Genomic DNA, 17,080 nt, shown 5'->3' with positions numbered 1-17,080 from the left:
ATAGCTAATAAGAATGTGCGGTTTTTAAGGAGCATTTGCTGTCACCTTTTCACTGACCTGTAAGTGAGAAGTTTTACAATTTTCCAGTTTAAAGGTACTCATTTAATTGACCTCAGAATTTTGAAAGGCTGAGTCAGACCTACCAGGATTTCAGCATACGGTGTCCTCTGTACAGATATCTCAGCAGCAGACCTATTTTTACCAGCTATGTAAGTGCTCCTTCTTGCTGTAGAGGGCTCATTGCAAAATCCATCAATTGGCTTGCATCTAAGCAGTTGTTTTCCCCCAGCAAGTCCTGGTTGAAGGACATCCGTGAAGCACTGCAAGAGGTATGAACACTGACATAGGACAGGGGAGTTGACAGGTCAGTATCAGAGCCTGGCACACAAGAGGAATGGAGCTTGTTTGTCTTGCTTCTTATCTCCTTTAGGGTTTGGGGAAATGTTGTTGGCTTTGTCAGAGTGGAGTGTCAAGGTGATGCAGCACAAACAGAGCATGAATGGATCATTGTTGACCGCAGGGACGCGATCCCGAATGATGATGTTGGATTACAGTAGCTGGAAACCTCAAGTGCTAGTGTGAGTTTACAACCCATTGCCCTTTATAATGGCTGTCTCAATCCTGCCCAGGTTGGAAGCTGCTGAAATGTAGGCCCCTATGTAGAGTTTAGATGCCCAAGCAAGAGCTGCTGATTATCTCAGCTTTGTTACCAACAGGAACGAACAAACTCTGCTAAAATCACACAGATTGGTCACCTCAGCCAGGAAAGATCAATGAATGAATCCTACAGCATTTTCACTAACTAATCACAGTGCTGGTCTCTTTCAATTGGGAGCAAGCTTTCCTACGTAGATGGATATTTACGGAAACGTTTGCATTGCTGCAGCTCACATTAAACATACGCCACAACCGTGTTGCGGCCTTCCATTTTAAAGGAAGCAAGGCTGGTACCCATCACAAAGTCCCAAAAACTATATAAGTGAAAAGGGGTGAAAGTAACAGATAGTTTAAACACAATGAAGCCTAAATCCCTTCCCACTGATATTATTGTGGGGTTCAAGCCGTACCATAAATTTGCTAAAGTGTACTTAGTTTTGGAGATTTGGGTAAGCCATGCACTGGAATAAGCAACTATTTGTCTGTGCAGGTATGATTAAACCCCCTGACTGCCAAGGTATCTGTTCGCTTCTGTGCAATACACCTTCTCCAGTGTTTGCAAAGACCTTGTACCAACTGTGGAGGGGTACTTCCCTTCACACTTGTGCCTCATGCCAATATATATATATGTATACTAAGTAATAGGACTCATACTAGCTAAAAGGTAGATGCTTATCTGCATTTGTTGCATTCTAATGTATAACAGAAATGGTCATGCTAATTACAAAGGTTGGAATCTTGTGTATTTGTAACCTAGAAGCTTGGCATTACCAAGGTTGTTTGTATGCTAGTGTCCCAAATGATCATTATAAAGAACTCGCATATCATGAAAACATGTCTCAACTCCGACTTTAATCAATGTTATCTGGCATTCTAGGCCTACAATCTGGTTCAGATCGGACAACTGGCACAGAGTTGGTTCTGCTAGGTTGGTTCCTACCTGAACACGAGCCTCGGTCAGCTTTGCTCTCTGTGCGAGTTCCTCTCGCGTGTAGATATCTGGGTAGTGTGTCCTCTCGAAAGCCCGCTCCAGCTCTTCCAGCTGCTCCGCCGTGAACGTCGTCCGGCTTCGGCGCTGCTTTCTCTTTAACGGCAAGTCGGGTTCAGAGTCAATGTCGGAGCCTTCATCAGACTGCGGTGCGGACGGTGCTAAAAGAAATTCAAGGGCTTGAGTAGGATCTTGCAAATTAGCTCTCTCAACATTGTTGTTTTCTCCACGTAGATAAGCTTTTAAAGAAAGCATTGATCACCCTCTACAAGTAAGCAGGACTGGCCCAGCCTCGTTTTCATGTAAATAGCCTATTGTCAGCTTCTGACCTTTGCGTAAGCAGGGGATGGCAGCGCTTTGGATACCACATCTCTGATACCGCTGTCTTGCAAATGGGGTGACAAGGTCAAGAGCAGCTCTACCCACAAGGGAGCTTCTGATTAATTTTGAGTTTAATAACTACCAGGACATTCAAAGGCACTACTGCACATGTGCATACATATGCATGCACGTGCAAATACACACAAGCTCAGACCGCGTTCTTTGCCCTCATTAGTGAGGTGCGGGTGCTACCCCAATACACAGTTCAACTCTGAGGCAAAATCTCCTAATCTCCTGAACATATGCACCAAGGGGGCTAACTTTAGAAAGTGTCCATGCCAACTTAACACGTTAACCTAATAGAAGCAATCAGTTGAAATATATATGAAACCGTTCTGGGAGCTCCTTAAGATGTACTTATATTTTGCGTTTACAACATGCTTTATAAGTAGACTTTACATATTACTATATATACAAATGTTATGTTAAGTATGTTTATATTATGATGTAGGGGGTTGTTTTCTTCCTAGATATGAGCACTGTGAAGACACTTTAATGTTATGCACACAATAATGGATAATTTGCTGTCATTTTGCCCATAATTGTAATGTGATATATAACAAGTACTGTTGTCTGAAACAATCTAAAATGCACACTTGGATATGAAAAACAAGAATACAGTGCAAGACACAAAATAATAAAATCCTGGGGGTTGGCTGGTTTCATTCAGCTGTTAAATGGAAAACAGTGATAGTACCAGAAATATGCACATTAAAGTAAACCTTGGACACTAAAAAAATACAGAAGGAAAATAAGTGCTGGACAGATTCAGGGAAGATATTGCTAAAACAAATTTTCCAAGAAAAACATCTTCGTGGTCAAGTTTTCACATGAAGCAAACACAGCAAAAAATCAGCAAATTTAAAAATATGGTAAAAAAACAAATGGGAAATGAGAAGATACTCCTGCTTTAGCATGTGTGCATCGAAGACCTCCTGTTTATGTTTTTTCAGAAATTTTCAGGTTTAAGTTCAAGGTAGCTGCTTAACAAAAACAAATAATCATTTTGCAAGCAGCTCAACTTGAGGGGAGGTGACTAAGGGCATCTGCATCCCAGAAACACACCTATGGGCAAAGCATTGAGCTGTCTAGCTTAGACTTTGTAAGTATGGCTGAGTCCTGCATCTCTGTGCAACAAAATGACCCCTGCAGAATGTACTCCACTGAAAAATGCTCATGTTCTGCAGAAAAATCAAGGTTCACTGATTTTACAAGGCAATCAAAAAGCTAGCATTTAAGCAGAGATGGGGGAAGAAATAGTTGAATTTTCTAGTTCAAAGGCTTCAAATTTCACTCTTTTGTAGATATGTACTATATTTTTCAAAGAAACATTTTGCATCATCTCAAAGTTGCACACAATTATTAAATGATCTAAATATTCCTGCAAATTCCCCAAATTGTAATTCCAATAATATTAATAATGGGGATAATAATAGTAATTACAACGGCTAGAATATGGGTTTTATAACAAAGTATTATTCCTCCCCAAAAGTTGTTCAAATGTTAGCATACACCAAGAACTAAAGGTCCAATATATTTCTGACTTGATATCCCTTGCCCGGTTTTACTAAGGCATTCTGTTTGGTGGAGGGATACGGTGGGATTAACGTAAAGCATCATTAGGTATTGTTTAAACCTTGAGCATGCCCATAAGGTACCATAGCTTCAATATGTTAAAGAAATATTGTCCCTATTGGGCCTTGAATCCCTTTATAGTGATCCCCTGGCAGGTCAGTGTATTTCCAAAGCTGAAATCAAATTACGCCACAATTTGCACTGGGAGAGTAAAAGATACACACAAAATTGTGTCAAAGCCACAGTAGCCATCTACCTGGGGCTTCCCACTATTCCTGATGGAGTAAATTCATATCTGTCCTTTGCAACAAATACCCGGCATTGATGTGAATTGGTACGATTCAGGTTAAATCTTATCCCGTGCATGTTGGGTTTTCCGGCGGGCGTGTACTCAATTAATGAACTGCCAGTTAGTTCATGTGAGGCTACCTCCCCTCAATCAAATTTGCATTTTATATTTTTTTGTAAATTTTATATGTATGAACGTAAAAAGCATATTCTTTCCCTTTTGCGGAAATACAACTTTGATCAATGTCACCCAGCTCTGACCTTTTTACAAATGTTCCCTGACTCTTATGTATGCTTTTCTCTTGCATTCCATCTATGTATGGTTTTAATAACTAGGAGATCGATTGCCCTTTAATTCTATTTTTTGCACTTGGCATCTTTCCAGATTATATTTTGAACTGGATGAATTTAGTATGGTTTAACAGAGGGTATTTTAGCTTCAGTTTTTAAATCTATGGTTCTTATCAGTATTTATTTGTTTTTAAATCTATTGGGATTATAATGTATGACTGAAAATGTATTTTATACGGTATTGTACTTTTATGATCTTATTGTTTGATATTGAATGAAGTTAAGTTGTTGGTGTTGTTGTTGATAGTAATAGCCATATTCATAATAATAATACTTTTTATAGAATGGCAGCATTTTCCATTCGGGCCAGAGCTTCTAGAAGGTCGAATAATGCTGTAGTTTTAGGGTGCCACCACTTGATGGCAGTTAGTGGACGGGGAGGGCTCCCGTGGGAAAATTGTAGTTTGCCTGAATGCCAAACAACCTTGTGCATTTCCCATCTTTCATGCTAACCACAGTTCTTCATGAAATGGATGAAACAGTAGGGCAAAATGGCATGCTGAGGTCATCTTTGTTTCTCCGGCAATCTTTTGGCAGGTAATTTCTATGGTTCCTGATAACTTTGGGATCTGAAAACTTTGGGTAGTTTCAGGGTGTAGTCTAGTAAAATATGATATTCTAAGATTACCTATTACACCACGTGTTTTTAACAGAAATATCACCGCATTGCTGGTAAAAGTAGCTGTCTTCCACAAGTGGGCATTTTTCTCCATCCAAAGGCACTGAAAATTGCTGCAACTGGTATATGGCTTCTGCTGCCGAGCCTCTATACACCGTCCCTGTGATGTGTTGTGGTTGAACTTTCCTTTGTATATATGTGTTTTTATGTATTCCTCACAGACACCTTAATAGTGAATCAAGGTAGGCAGCCCCACGGGGAACTCACTTGGGATGGTAAGTGACCTGCATGATAGAGCTATTCCTTTATGCACTTTATTAGAGTAGTAGTATGTGTTAGTTTTATGCAGGTACCACATGTGTGTGGAAAGTTTCCTCTTCCCAAAATGACTCTTCTTGATTGGTCGGGACCTCATTTGTTCATTGGCATTAACCGCAAACTCAACTGTTTGTTTAAACTTTTAAGAGAAGGGTTGTGTTCAAGGGTTTACATGTACCTCATGCTTCAACAGCAGATTTGTCTTATAAAATCACTAAGTGACATGTTTGCTGGAAGAAAAAAAGTTGTGTAATATAGTTTAAATACACAAGGCCATAACACATCCTTCCAGAGCCTATGAATGTTTCATGTTACAGGTGATGAAATTAAACATCTATAACATGATTTTAGATGAGGAAACACAAATCCATTTGAACAAGATTTTTGCCATATTAAAATGTTTTTTATGCAGCACTTTGTAACATAACCAACGTGACCAAGCCGTAACTGGCGAAAAGCGTCGGTACAAAGCTTTCAATTCTGCAATAAAGAAGAATTAAGCATCCTGGGGCGTCCTGCGTTTTCTTTTTTAAACGGAAAGGATTCGAATTTGGATATTGAGGGTTCCCGGTACCCGTGCAGGACCACCGCAACTTCGAAGCCCCGCACTGCCGGATACTTTGATTCTGCGATTATATATATATATATATATATATATATATATATATATATATATATATATATATATATATATAAATGCACAGTAAGGTCCTTCTAGGATCAGTCCCTCGTCAGGTGGCGTATTTCCGGCAGGAACCCAAGCCGGTAAAAAATGTCCAAAGCTTTTAGAAGATGAAAAATACGCACTCAGAAGGGAGTATGAAACACCAGGAGTTTAATCCATATCATAACGATATGGATTACGCACCTGGTGTTTCATACTCCCTTCTGAGTATATATTTTTCATCTTCTAAAAACTTTGTATATATATATATATATATATATATATATATATATATATATATATATATATATATATACACACACATATATATATATATATATTTACACATGTATATTTTAATAGTTAAAGTTTACAGACTCTATTTTTGACATTGACTTTATGCAGTTAAAAGAACGTGAACGCTTTGCAAATTTACGACTGAATTTACTCTGAAACCTACCCTAAATTAGAATTGAAGGGATAAAAAAAGAGGCGCCACTGACCAAAGCGATTAAACACAAAACAGCAATCATAACCCCTAGAGGATTACAAATTCCTTTTGCCGCAAATCTGCAAGGGAGAACATGCTGCGAGCAGTATCCCATCAGAGGACTTGCCATGAAGTTTATTACTGGGGTGGGGTAGTTAGAGAATTAGAAGGCAACTCTTTGTCCCCTAACCCTTGGTGACCTCTTCTACGGCCCCAGGAAATATTTGATCCCGGTTAACATTATTGCGCAGGCGATCACCGCTCAATTTCAGAGGGATTTGGTCACGTGGAATTCTAAAATTACCACTGTCCGAGAAAGGCACATAAATAGACAAGTCCAGGCTAAAAATGAAAAACAGCGTAGCCTTTCACATGGCGGCCATCTTATGTGCTGCCTTATTGTCTTCCCACTCCACGAAACATCTCTTCAGAATAATTAATTCACCCAAAACAGAGAGGGCAGCCATTTCAGGACTATATTTAGTAGTAAGATAAATCCAATGCTCAATTATTGAGACACATCAAGGGATTCCCTCGTGCAGCAAAACTATTTTGGGCCCTGGTTCACAAATGTAGAATTCATCTATCTGCTTTAGTGCTCAAACCCTTATTCCATGCACCATGCAAATCCCGAGTAGGGCACAGATGGTAGTTTGTGGCCAATTGGGCTTATGATTTATGTGCAACTATGGCCCAGAACTGGTGTTTATCCTCACACGAATATCTTCATGTAAAACTTGTGGGAATAAAACACACTTTTTTGAGTTTTGCACCTCGAAACGTGGAAAACATACAGTATTACCACACTAGCTCCCATTACAACTCACTTAGCTTGTAGTGAGAGATTAGTATTACTGTAGTAGTTGAAAAATGAACTCTGCGATATCCGTGTTTGTATCTATTTCTTATGGTTGCGTCATTTTCCCATGACACTTAGAATAAGCCCCTCGGTGTTTTTCTCCTTCAGCAATTGGTGAAAAGCCCAGAAGCCATTTAAAAGTTATTTAAATCCTTTTTGGGGTACAACACGAGGGCAGGGTAGCTTTCGTTTTACCAGGACTTTAAATGTTAATTTTGTGTTCAGATGTCAACAGCGTTGTTTCATACTGTATGGTTTATCAGTTGGCAATGTTTGGAAGCATCTGCCCCTCTCCCCTCGGCACAAAAAAAGTTGCATGCTCCCAGACTTTATCATTCAGCAAAGATGGCGGCAAGCTGTTTCTTGACCCCAGGTAGCAGTCGATGACGCTGCTGACCTCAATCATGTTTACTCGGGTGCAGGCCGGGAGGAGTTTAGCAATGCTGATATACTCCCTCGCAGGCCCGGAGTAAATGACAAATGACACTTTCCTTTTGTGATCTTTGGGATTTTTGTTGACTTATTTGGCGGCTTTGTTGGGCTCCCAGAAATGGCCTGTGGCTGAGGCCCCATTCGAGCAATTTCCACGCTCCATCTGTGGTATCCGTCAGCGGGGCCTTCCCCCGCATTCAGGGCTCTGACACCTGCCTGGCAGGGTGCAGAGACACAAAGAGGGTCGGGTTGGAAGAGAAGGGGGCGCAGAGGGGCTGCTTTTAGAAAGGGAGGGGGCTCGAAACAGAGCCCCGAGTTCCTAGCATCTGCAGGATTTCCCTTTAGGATAATTTGTAATTTTGCACAAGTAGGGCAAGTTGAGATTTTATTAGGAAGGCTCAAACAATTTTAAATCTAAAAACCTAAAAGCCCATTTATCACATACTTCTCTGTTGAAGAATTCTAGGAATGGGCTAGTTTATTTAAACGTCTTACCAAATGGTTTGGAGAGGAGAAGTTGTTTGGCCAAAAAATAAAGAGGGGTGGTTTGGGCTTGCATGCACAAGGATAAAACGTATATGTAAAATCGTTTTCTCCTCTATTTCAATTTCCCTCCTCCAAGAGGATGTGTGCTGAGACCCCTTCGGGTTGAACCACTTGTAGCCGAACGGGGTTCTTTCTCTGCTGCTCGAAGCCATGCACAGCCGCACCGCCTCCCACCACAGGCCTTCATTTTGGAACCATGGCTCCCCAGCATGGGGTCTCTGAATGGCGAATAAGCCCCCGCCAGGGCAGTGCTAATCAAAATGGCACTAGACAACTCACCAACTGCCCACAGACCCACATCCATGAGCAGAGAGTGTGCATGTGGTGTGGAGAAGGGTGGCTGGGGGTGGAGGCATCGGAGAACTATCTTCCTCAGTGAAGCTGTGTACACTGCTTGGTAATGACAAGATGAATGGTTGCTATTTGACACATAATGGTTCTGCTTCATTTGTCGGAATACAAAATAATAAATGTGAGGGCTCAAAGTTTCTCTGCCAAATAGTAAGACTTCCTAGTATTGTTTTCACCCCAAGCTTTTCCTCCCATTATCCTACACTCCCTGCCTCTGTATCTCACATTTTGCAGGTTCTTTTACATTTCAACTTTCCCTGGTTGTCACTGTTTTTTGTATCTTTCTTTTCCTTCCTGTTTCCCTCTTCTTCAGCTCTTCTCTCATTTGCACTGAAGCCAAGGCTGATGATAAAAAATGTGTCCCAGTCTCCAAGAATAAGTGCCAGTTCCCACTACCTGCAACCACCGGCACAAACTATGTACTACAGAATAGGAAGCCGGGGGCAAAAAAGTAAAACACATAACAGAGAAAAACAAATCAGTCAAGACAGTCTCCGCTGTATTTCGAATTTCTACGTATAGTGGTCATTAGACCAAAGAGTGGGGTTTTCCTAACAGATAACTGGTGTTGCTAAAAAGAACGGAGGTTTCTAATCTACCGAGGAAGGGGAGCCTTCATTCTCAAGTGGGAAGTTCTATACAATACACTTTTTGGTTATTGACATATAATTTTTTCCAACGTAATTTTTGTAACCGTTGTCCAACATTAACAGCCCATATTTAACAGATTTCATGTGGAGCACTCATACCAATGTAAACCTTCAAAGTAATAAAGTAACCCCTGATTTTTGAAATCTTCTGAACTTTTGTAAAGTTCACAAAGTTTGGGAAATTTTGAAAAAACTTCACAATATTTGAGAGGAAAACTTTGTTATGCTGAACACCCCTAAACAGAATGGATTTGGTTATGACATAATGTTTGCTGGATTATATTTCGATTTGATGCAGAGCGAAACATAACCCCCCGTCATCACCAATTTGTAAAACTTGCAGATAGAGATAATCAGGGGCTGCATTTTTTTTAATGTTGAAAATGTTGAAAGATTATATAAGTCGGCTATCAAAAAAGCTAAGAAAAGTTACTATTCAGACAGAATTCAAAACGCTAAATGTGCAAATAAAGAATACTATAAAATACTCAATGAATTTCGAAAACCAAATTGCCTAGAAGGAACTCATCCTGTTACTCAACAAACTGGCAAACCATTACACGGACAAAGCAGACACCTAGGACTCGTACTTAAAACAGAAACAAAGCACCTGCACTAACCCTTGTACAAAACAACTATCCAAGAATGCTCTAATCAAGCCTCTCCGTTCCTGCCAATACATCTCACACGATGAATTTATGGACCTGGTCAAAGCAAGCAGGGCTGCCGGCAGCCCTTCTGACCCCTGTCCACCACAAACTTTCAAGACAATTCTTTTAACAACCTCTTCTGCCATTCCAGTGAGAAGAATCATCAATGATTCCTTAACTAATGGAATAATTCCAGAAGAAGTCAAAACGTCATACATACGCCCTTTACTGAAGAAAACAAACTTGGACCCCCTGAACCCTGACAACTACAGACCCATTACAAATGGACCTTTCCTGAGCAAACTGATAGAAAGAGCAGTGTTCGCCCAGATGTCACAATTCATTGAAGAGAATGACATACTTTCAGATTTCCAAACAGGATTCCGTCCGGGAAGAGGCACTGAATCTGCCTATCTGGGATGACCTCAAGAATACAGTTGACCGCAACAGGGTTGCTGCGCTACTCCTCTTGGACCTCTCAGCTGCCTTTGACACGGTTGACCATGACATTCTGAAACAAAGACTGTATGAAGCCGGCATAGAGGGAACTGCTCTAGACTGGGTCGCGTCCTACCTTCGAAACAGAACTAATGTCATCCATACTCCACCTTTCTCGTCCAAACCATACTCAACAAAAGCAGGGGTCCCTCATGGTTCTATCATCTCGCCCATGCTTTTCAACATCTACATGAAGTCTTTACCTGTACTGATCAATAAATTTCACCTTACGTGCTACAACTATGCAGATGGCACGCAAATACTCCTTCAACTGGAATGCCCCAAAGACATTGGAAAATCACCAATTTTCAGCTGTCTCAGAGCCGCGGATCAGTGGATGACTTGGAGACATCTCAAATTGAATGCTTCAAAAACTGAAATACTCATGTGTGGCGATTGGAAAAATGACAACCTGCTTGCCGCATGGCCTGATGAACTGGGATCACTGCCAAAAGTATCGAAGGAAGTAAGACACCTCGGAATGACCATGGACTCCAAGCTGTCGATGAATGCCCAAGTGGATAAACTAGCAAGATCAAGCTTTGCTACTATAAAAACGCTGCAACACATTTTCCCTCATTTGGGATGTCCACACAAGGTCCAAGCTACCATCTCCCTTGTTCTATCCAAACTCAATTACGCCAATAGCCTCTACCACGGATCACCTTTAACGACCATGAAAAGACTACAACGGATTCAGAACTCGGCAGCCAGACTACTCTTGCATATCAAACCACGAGACCACATCTCCCCTGCCTTGAAAGCCCTGCATTGGTTACCGGTTGCCAGAAGATCCACGTTCAAGCTGCTTTGTATTACCCACAAAGCAATACATGGAATAGGACCACTCTTCATCAGGAATAAAATCACCAAACACATTCAACAAAGGAACCTCCGCTCTAAAGGAGCATCTCGCCTCAAAATCCCACCATACAAGAAAAAAACCATGGGTGACACATCCTTCTCTGTTCAAGCAGCCAAACTATGGAACTCTTTACGCCCCCAACATAAGATCCACCGACAACCACCTTATCTTCAGAAAACTACTCAAGATTGGGCTCTTCCCCACATAAGCACCATACGGAAACTGAAATTTACAGCATATCCCTCTGTATATAAGCATTTGTTTTCACTGTAGATATGTACCTATCTTTGTGTATTACGTTATCAAACATGTAAAATAATTATGTTGTTAAGAGAAAAGAAAATAATAAATTAATAATAATAATAATCAATAAATAAAAATCATCTTTGGTCTACATGTACATACTTCCATTGTGCATCTATGTACCTTCCATTTACTTGGATCTGTGTGTCTGTTACTTTTCTCCTGAAAAAGCATATCCAATGCACTACCCTATTTCTCATCCTGTGCCTCTATCAATATATTTAATCTAAATATACTTCCTTCCTTTATGTATCTATATACTTTCATTGTACTTATGGATCTATATATTTATCACTTTCTTCTAATTTTGCATTTCCGATGCACTAGCCTATTTCTCAGCCTATACTTCGCTCAATATATCTTCTAGCCTAACCTTCTGACTCATCTCAAACTTCTTTCTACTACTCCTTCCAATGCACTACCCTATCTCTCATCCTATACATCTATCAATATATCCTCTACATCCACTCTCTCATTTATCCCAAACCCCATACCACTACTATGATCGCCAAAATAACCCTTTCTAGACTCTCTCCTGCTCTACCCCTCCTTGCATCATCTGACACCCTTTTACTACACCGATCCCCTAAAACAAACATTTCTAAACTCTCCCCTCTGACTCCTCCCCTCCAAAATTCCTTTTTATTCATCCGAAAGCCTCTTCCTACTGCTAAGACCTAAAAAAAAAATTTAAATCCTTCACACTTTTATCCCTCCACTATACTTTTCAATCAAAATTAACAAACTAACATGTTCACTTCTCAAATTCCATATTCAACTATACTAATATACTGCCCAAATAACTGAATAACATATCTACTACTCAAATTACTTCATATTTATACTATACTAATTTTCAACACTAATCCTTTATGGGTTCAGGAGTGGCGTGCTACTCGCCAGAAAAGCGCTTCAACACCCATCAGGGGTAACAAGTGCTATATGAATGCAAATCTTTCTTCCCCTTTGATCCCTCCTCTATCCTTCTCACTCCAAGTAACAGACTAATATTCACCACTGAAATTACCTCATATTTCACCATATTAATTCACCACTAATCCTTTATAGCCTTCCTGAATGCGTCAACAAGTGATAAATAAATACAAACCTTTGTCCTCTATCCTTCTGCTATCATTCCAAATCCAAATAACTGGCTAACCTATCTATCCACCACTTAAAATGTACTTGCATGTTTCACTATACTAATTCAACACTAATCCTCTATGGGTCCCGGAGCAGCGTGCTACCTGCCGAAAAAGCGCTTCGACGCCTCATCAGGGGTAGTAAGCGCTATATAAATGCAATTACAATACAATACAATACATAGAGGATAGTGGAAGCCCCAATGTCATAAAATGCTTCCTCACTGACAATAATTAAATTTGGAAGTCAGTGATACTTGCTAATTACAGCGACAAAATACAACAAATACTGTGGTAGTGTGGCAGCAAGCGCTACATAAAAAAGTTTTTTATTATTTTTACTATTATTAATACTTTTATGAATATTACTTTCAGTATATATTCAGTGTCAAGATGGCTTAGTGAATGCAACACTTGCCACTGACATCTGCTGTGACTTTTAGATTGTTTTTTCCAATCCGGGCAAGTCCACCTCAGACTTCCATCTTTCTGAGGTCAGTACATTCTGGACATTTTATAGAACAGTAACACCTGGCCTATACAGCGCCAGGCTCTGCCAAAACGGGGTTAAGAAGTATTAGATCAAAATGATTTAATATCATCTAGAAAACAGTTTATTTGTTTTTTTGTAGAGAGCTTGATTTTCTAACAGTACTTTATTATATGTTACTTCGGGGTGCATTACACCGTCCTGTGATTCTAAGGTGTAATACATTATTTTGTACTATGTTGTTATTCTACGCTACCTGAGGTTAGGTTGAGTTTCACACGGTGCTTGTATAGCGCCAACCCAAAACTATAGCGCTGGTTAAAACTTCATGATTTTCATACCGTGCTACCTGACACATTTAGGTTAAGTAAATGTTTTCCAGCGAGTAGGGGAAAGTAGCTGAAAAATGTCTGTTAATGTAAAAGAAGGAACATTAGTGGAACGAGAACTAAGTATTACAAATCGTTGGTTTATTACACCATTACATGATATGTAAACTGTAAGATTAAGTCGCCTTGAAGTGCTGCTGTCTAGGCACAATGCTCCTAAAGAGAATGCTTAAGCATGCTCCGAGGAACCAACATTCCAGACCAGACGATAACGCATGAAGGGAACCCTGAGGCACGGAGAACTTCCGGGGGCACGAGCGCCCGGAACCAGGAAGAGCGCCAGAGACCGGCGTCTACTTGCAAGTGTCAGGAGAGAGCCTATTATGAAGCATATGCGCCCATCCCGTCCGCTGGGAGCTGTTAATGAACTGGGTAATTGAGACGCTGACATGTGTTCCCAAAACAAAACAATAGCAAGAAGAGACAAACGAACACTTTATTTGCCAATCAGGGGAGGTTGGTCTTTTCAGGGTGCCGCGGCTAAGTAACTGGCTGAATACATAAAACAGTACATCGAGGGCCGGCAGATGCCGGGACAATGATGCCGGACTGACAGCTTACGGCCCATCTGTGCCCAGCATTTTGTTAAGGAAATGACTTGACTCGCCAAGCGGAGAGAGCCCGTACAGCTGCCCCCAGCGCTGCCTCCGCCAGATAAATCACGGGCTAAACGGTTCCATGCTTAAAATGACAATGCATATTAACGGTCGGAGGGGGACATTTTGTCAGCACAGCTTGACACAGTTATTAATGACAGAAAAATGGGGCCGCGCGCGGCTCATGTCGCGGCCGCGAGCGACGCGGGAAAGGTAGTGCAGCAACAGTGCAGCAGGTGCAGTGGTACCAAGGCCCATGGACGCAAAGGACCCGCTGCACCCCAAGAATAGCATTTTTTTTTCTTCGAAAGCCGTATGGGGGCCATTTATTTTTTTGCGTTAGGGCTCATGGTGCCCTTGCTCTGCCACTGAACGAAATACCCAGCCATGCAAATTTCATTCTACTGTCTTTAAATATCTTTTGTTCTCGAAATGAGAGACATAGTAACCGTTAAATTCTGCAACATATACTTTTCCTGTGATGCAACCCGCAACTATTTGTCTGCTGAGTTACACTATACTAATAAACGATGCATGTTATAGATATGTTCCACTATGGAAGGTAATAGTAGCCAGAGCCTGGTGCTACACAATACTTCACAAACCTCTCTGGCTTTATTTGTATGATAAAAAGTGATGCAGCAACAAATAGATATTTGAGATTTTTTTGTACGGTATACAAACAGGGCCTCTGTTACAGCCACTGTAATAGAAAAGTCTTAAACGAGCGGTGGACCTGGATACACAATTGCCAAGTGATTGCTAATTACACTAATAAAATATTGCTGTTTATCAATATAGCTATCTAGATGTAGAACAACCGGTAATTAATAATTGAGTCTGTAATTATTAATTGGGAGTATGTACCGACCTTTCCACCCTCTACCTGCCACAAGCATAGTTCGTTTTCCAAGTTGCATGCTTCCAGCTTCCAAATTTCTGGGTTTGCTGTTATTCTGCAATTCTTCCGTCCTACAGTTGTTCTAACCAAGGGGTTTACAACGTTGGTCCAGGAGGGCTGGGTCTGTTGCAGATATTCAGATATCCACAGATGAAACATTTACATGCAGATAACAAATATAGACCCCATTTACATAATCAGTGGCTACCCTGATAATTTGGCCCAGTGGACCTACGTTGGACACTCCTAATACAAAGTCGTCTATGACATGTCTAAGGAAGAAAAAAGATCAACAGGAGAGTGAAAATCCTCAAAGGCCTAACTGGCAATCAGTGGGGAATCAGAAGCCTTTGGGCACTCTTTGAGTATCATGGAAGGTTGTAATATGGGTTTTTATAGACCCCAAATCCTCTGTAACTCCTTCCTTCAGACACAAATGCTCCCAAGGTGCCTTGGTGTCTGCTCCTATTACACCAGATACATTTGTATACTACAGAGTGGAGAACATGTCTTTATTCTTTAATGAAGTAGTGGACAGATGTCTATCAAGCTCTAGGTCAAAATGACTAAATAGTGGGCTAGCCCATGAATGTGATAGACACATCCACACATGCATACATACATGCAAACACACTTGTACAGAGAAATAGATACATCTGCTCTGCTTCACACATGCTCTCACACACCAATAGTAATAGAGGCCCGCACTCAGATTCAACTCACTCCATTCTCCACAAACAGAAGCCGTAAGGATGAGTTCAGGAAATCAAACAACGTCACACTAACTTTTAAGTCATAGTTGTCGAAAACTAAAGAACTGTGGAAAATCTAAAAATGGCAAGACCTCAATAAACAACATTGCTAATTTTTTATTGCCATTACGGTGATCAGCAGCACCAAGTTACACAGTTGATTAACCTTAAAACATTAACAGATCTACCCTCTTTTCCCAGAAATATTGAAGATCTGGTAATTTCCTCATTTTGCTTCTTCCTGCTAACTATTCAGATGTGTCATGGTGTGTCTCTCATCACCTTGAGATAAAACAATAAAAACCATCAAAATACTTGAGCTGGTGTCTCTGGGATGGTAGTTGTTTGGGTTACAGAGGTTACAGATGTAAAGACAGCTGTGTTCTACTTCTGACCATGGATACCGATAGCCTGCAGTAACTATGCCCGGCACCTGGTTCCTATGAACCAGCCCGCTAAACAGTTGCTTCTTGTTAAAATGGCGGATCTGAAGTCTATGCTTGTCAGGCCAGCTTTATTCAGAGAAGGGTCTCCAGGCTCCAGATGGGCTGGGGATCTGATAGGATTGGTTCTCAGGAGAGTCACTCTCCCAGTACCTCTAAAAAGCTTACCATGGCTTTTGCCACGAACCCTAAGATGTTGTGATAAAGGTTCTGCTGCCTTCTTGCAGTGAACGCAACTGTGTGCCCTTATCAACCTCGAAGCAAACTAAAGATTTTTCTTGTCATATGCTGCGAGTGACCATGGAGAAAAAAATCACTGTTTGGTAATAACCACTCATTAAACCATGCAAATCAAATGTAGCAAGAATCTCTCGCTTCTGTATATCTCACACTGAAGTTTTCTGCACCATAGTGCTCTGTAAACTGTCCACATAAAATGCTCCAGATATATTTTGACACCACTTCTAGTAACACTTAATATTCAAAGTGTTAAGAAAACAGATCTGATGCATTGTTCAAATATTTTTTGGGGAGAAACAGTGAATAAAAGAATAAAGATTTGTAAATATTTACTCCAAAGTATCTCACTAAGAGCAGAGAGGATTTGTACAATTTTCTAGACAATTCACACAACTTTCCAAACTGTTTTGGAATACAGAGCAAACGTAAAAACGTTGAAGTCAAAACAGCCTAAACCTCAGGTGGATAAACATGTCTGTTATCTATAATAAACATATTTGAAAGTTTACTAAAGACCTGAACATTTTGAAGTTGTACTAAGACAAGTGTTTGCACCTTCAGATATTTCAACTCTCTAGACTTACCGAGACATTAAACAAGGAGTCCTGATTAGGAACTTATAAATCCTTTCAAAGATGCAAG

At 40.5% G+C, this 17,080-nt stretch overlaps 1 protein-coding gene across 4 annotated transcripts in view; it reads right to left on the bottom strand.

Annotated features, from left to right (window-relative positions):
* The window catches only part of PAX3 (paired box 3), a 120,129-nt gene that overhangs the window by 27,342 nt on the left and 75,707 nt on the right, over positions 1–17,080 (bottom strand). For all 4 annotated transcript variants that reach the window (XM_078665980.1, XM_078665977.1, XM_078665978.1 and 1 more), the window contains one exon: positions 1,598–1,806. In XM_078665980.1, the coding sequence (XP_078522106.1) occupies positions 1,598–1,806 (209 nt within the window). The remainder of the gene's footprint in view (positions 1–1,597; positions 1,807–17,080) is intronic.

This window comes from Lissotriton helveticus, chromosome 11, assembly GCF_964261635.1.
Source record: "Lissotriton helveticus chromosome 11, aLisHel1.1, whole genome shotgun sequence".
In the NCBI taxonomy this organism is placed as follows: domain Eukaryota; kingdom Metazoa; phylum Chordata; class Amphibia; order Caudata; family Salamandridae; genus Lissotriton; species Lissotriton helveticus.
This window is presented reverse-complemented; position numbering and strand designations above follow the sequence as displayed.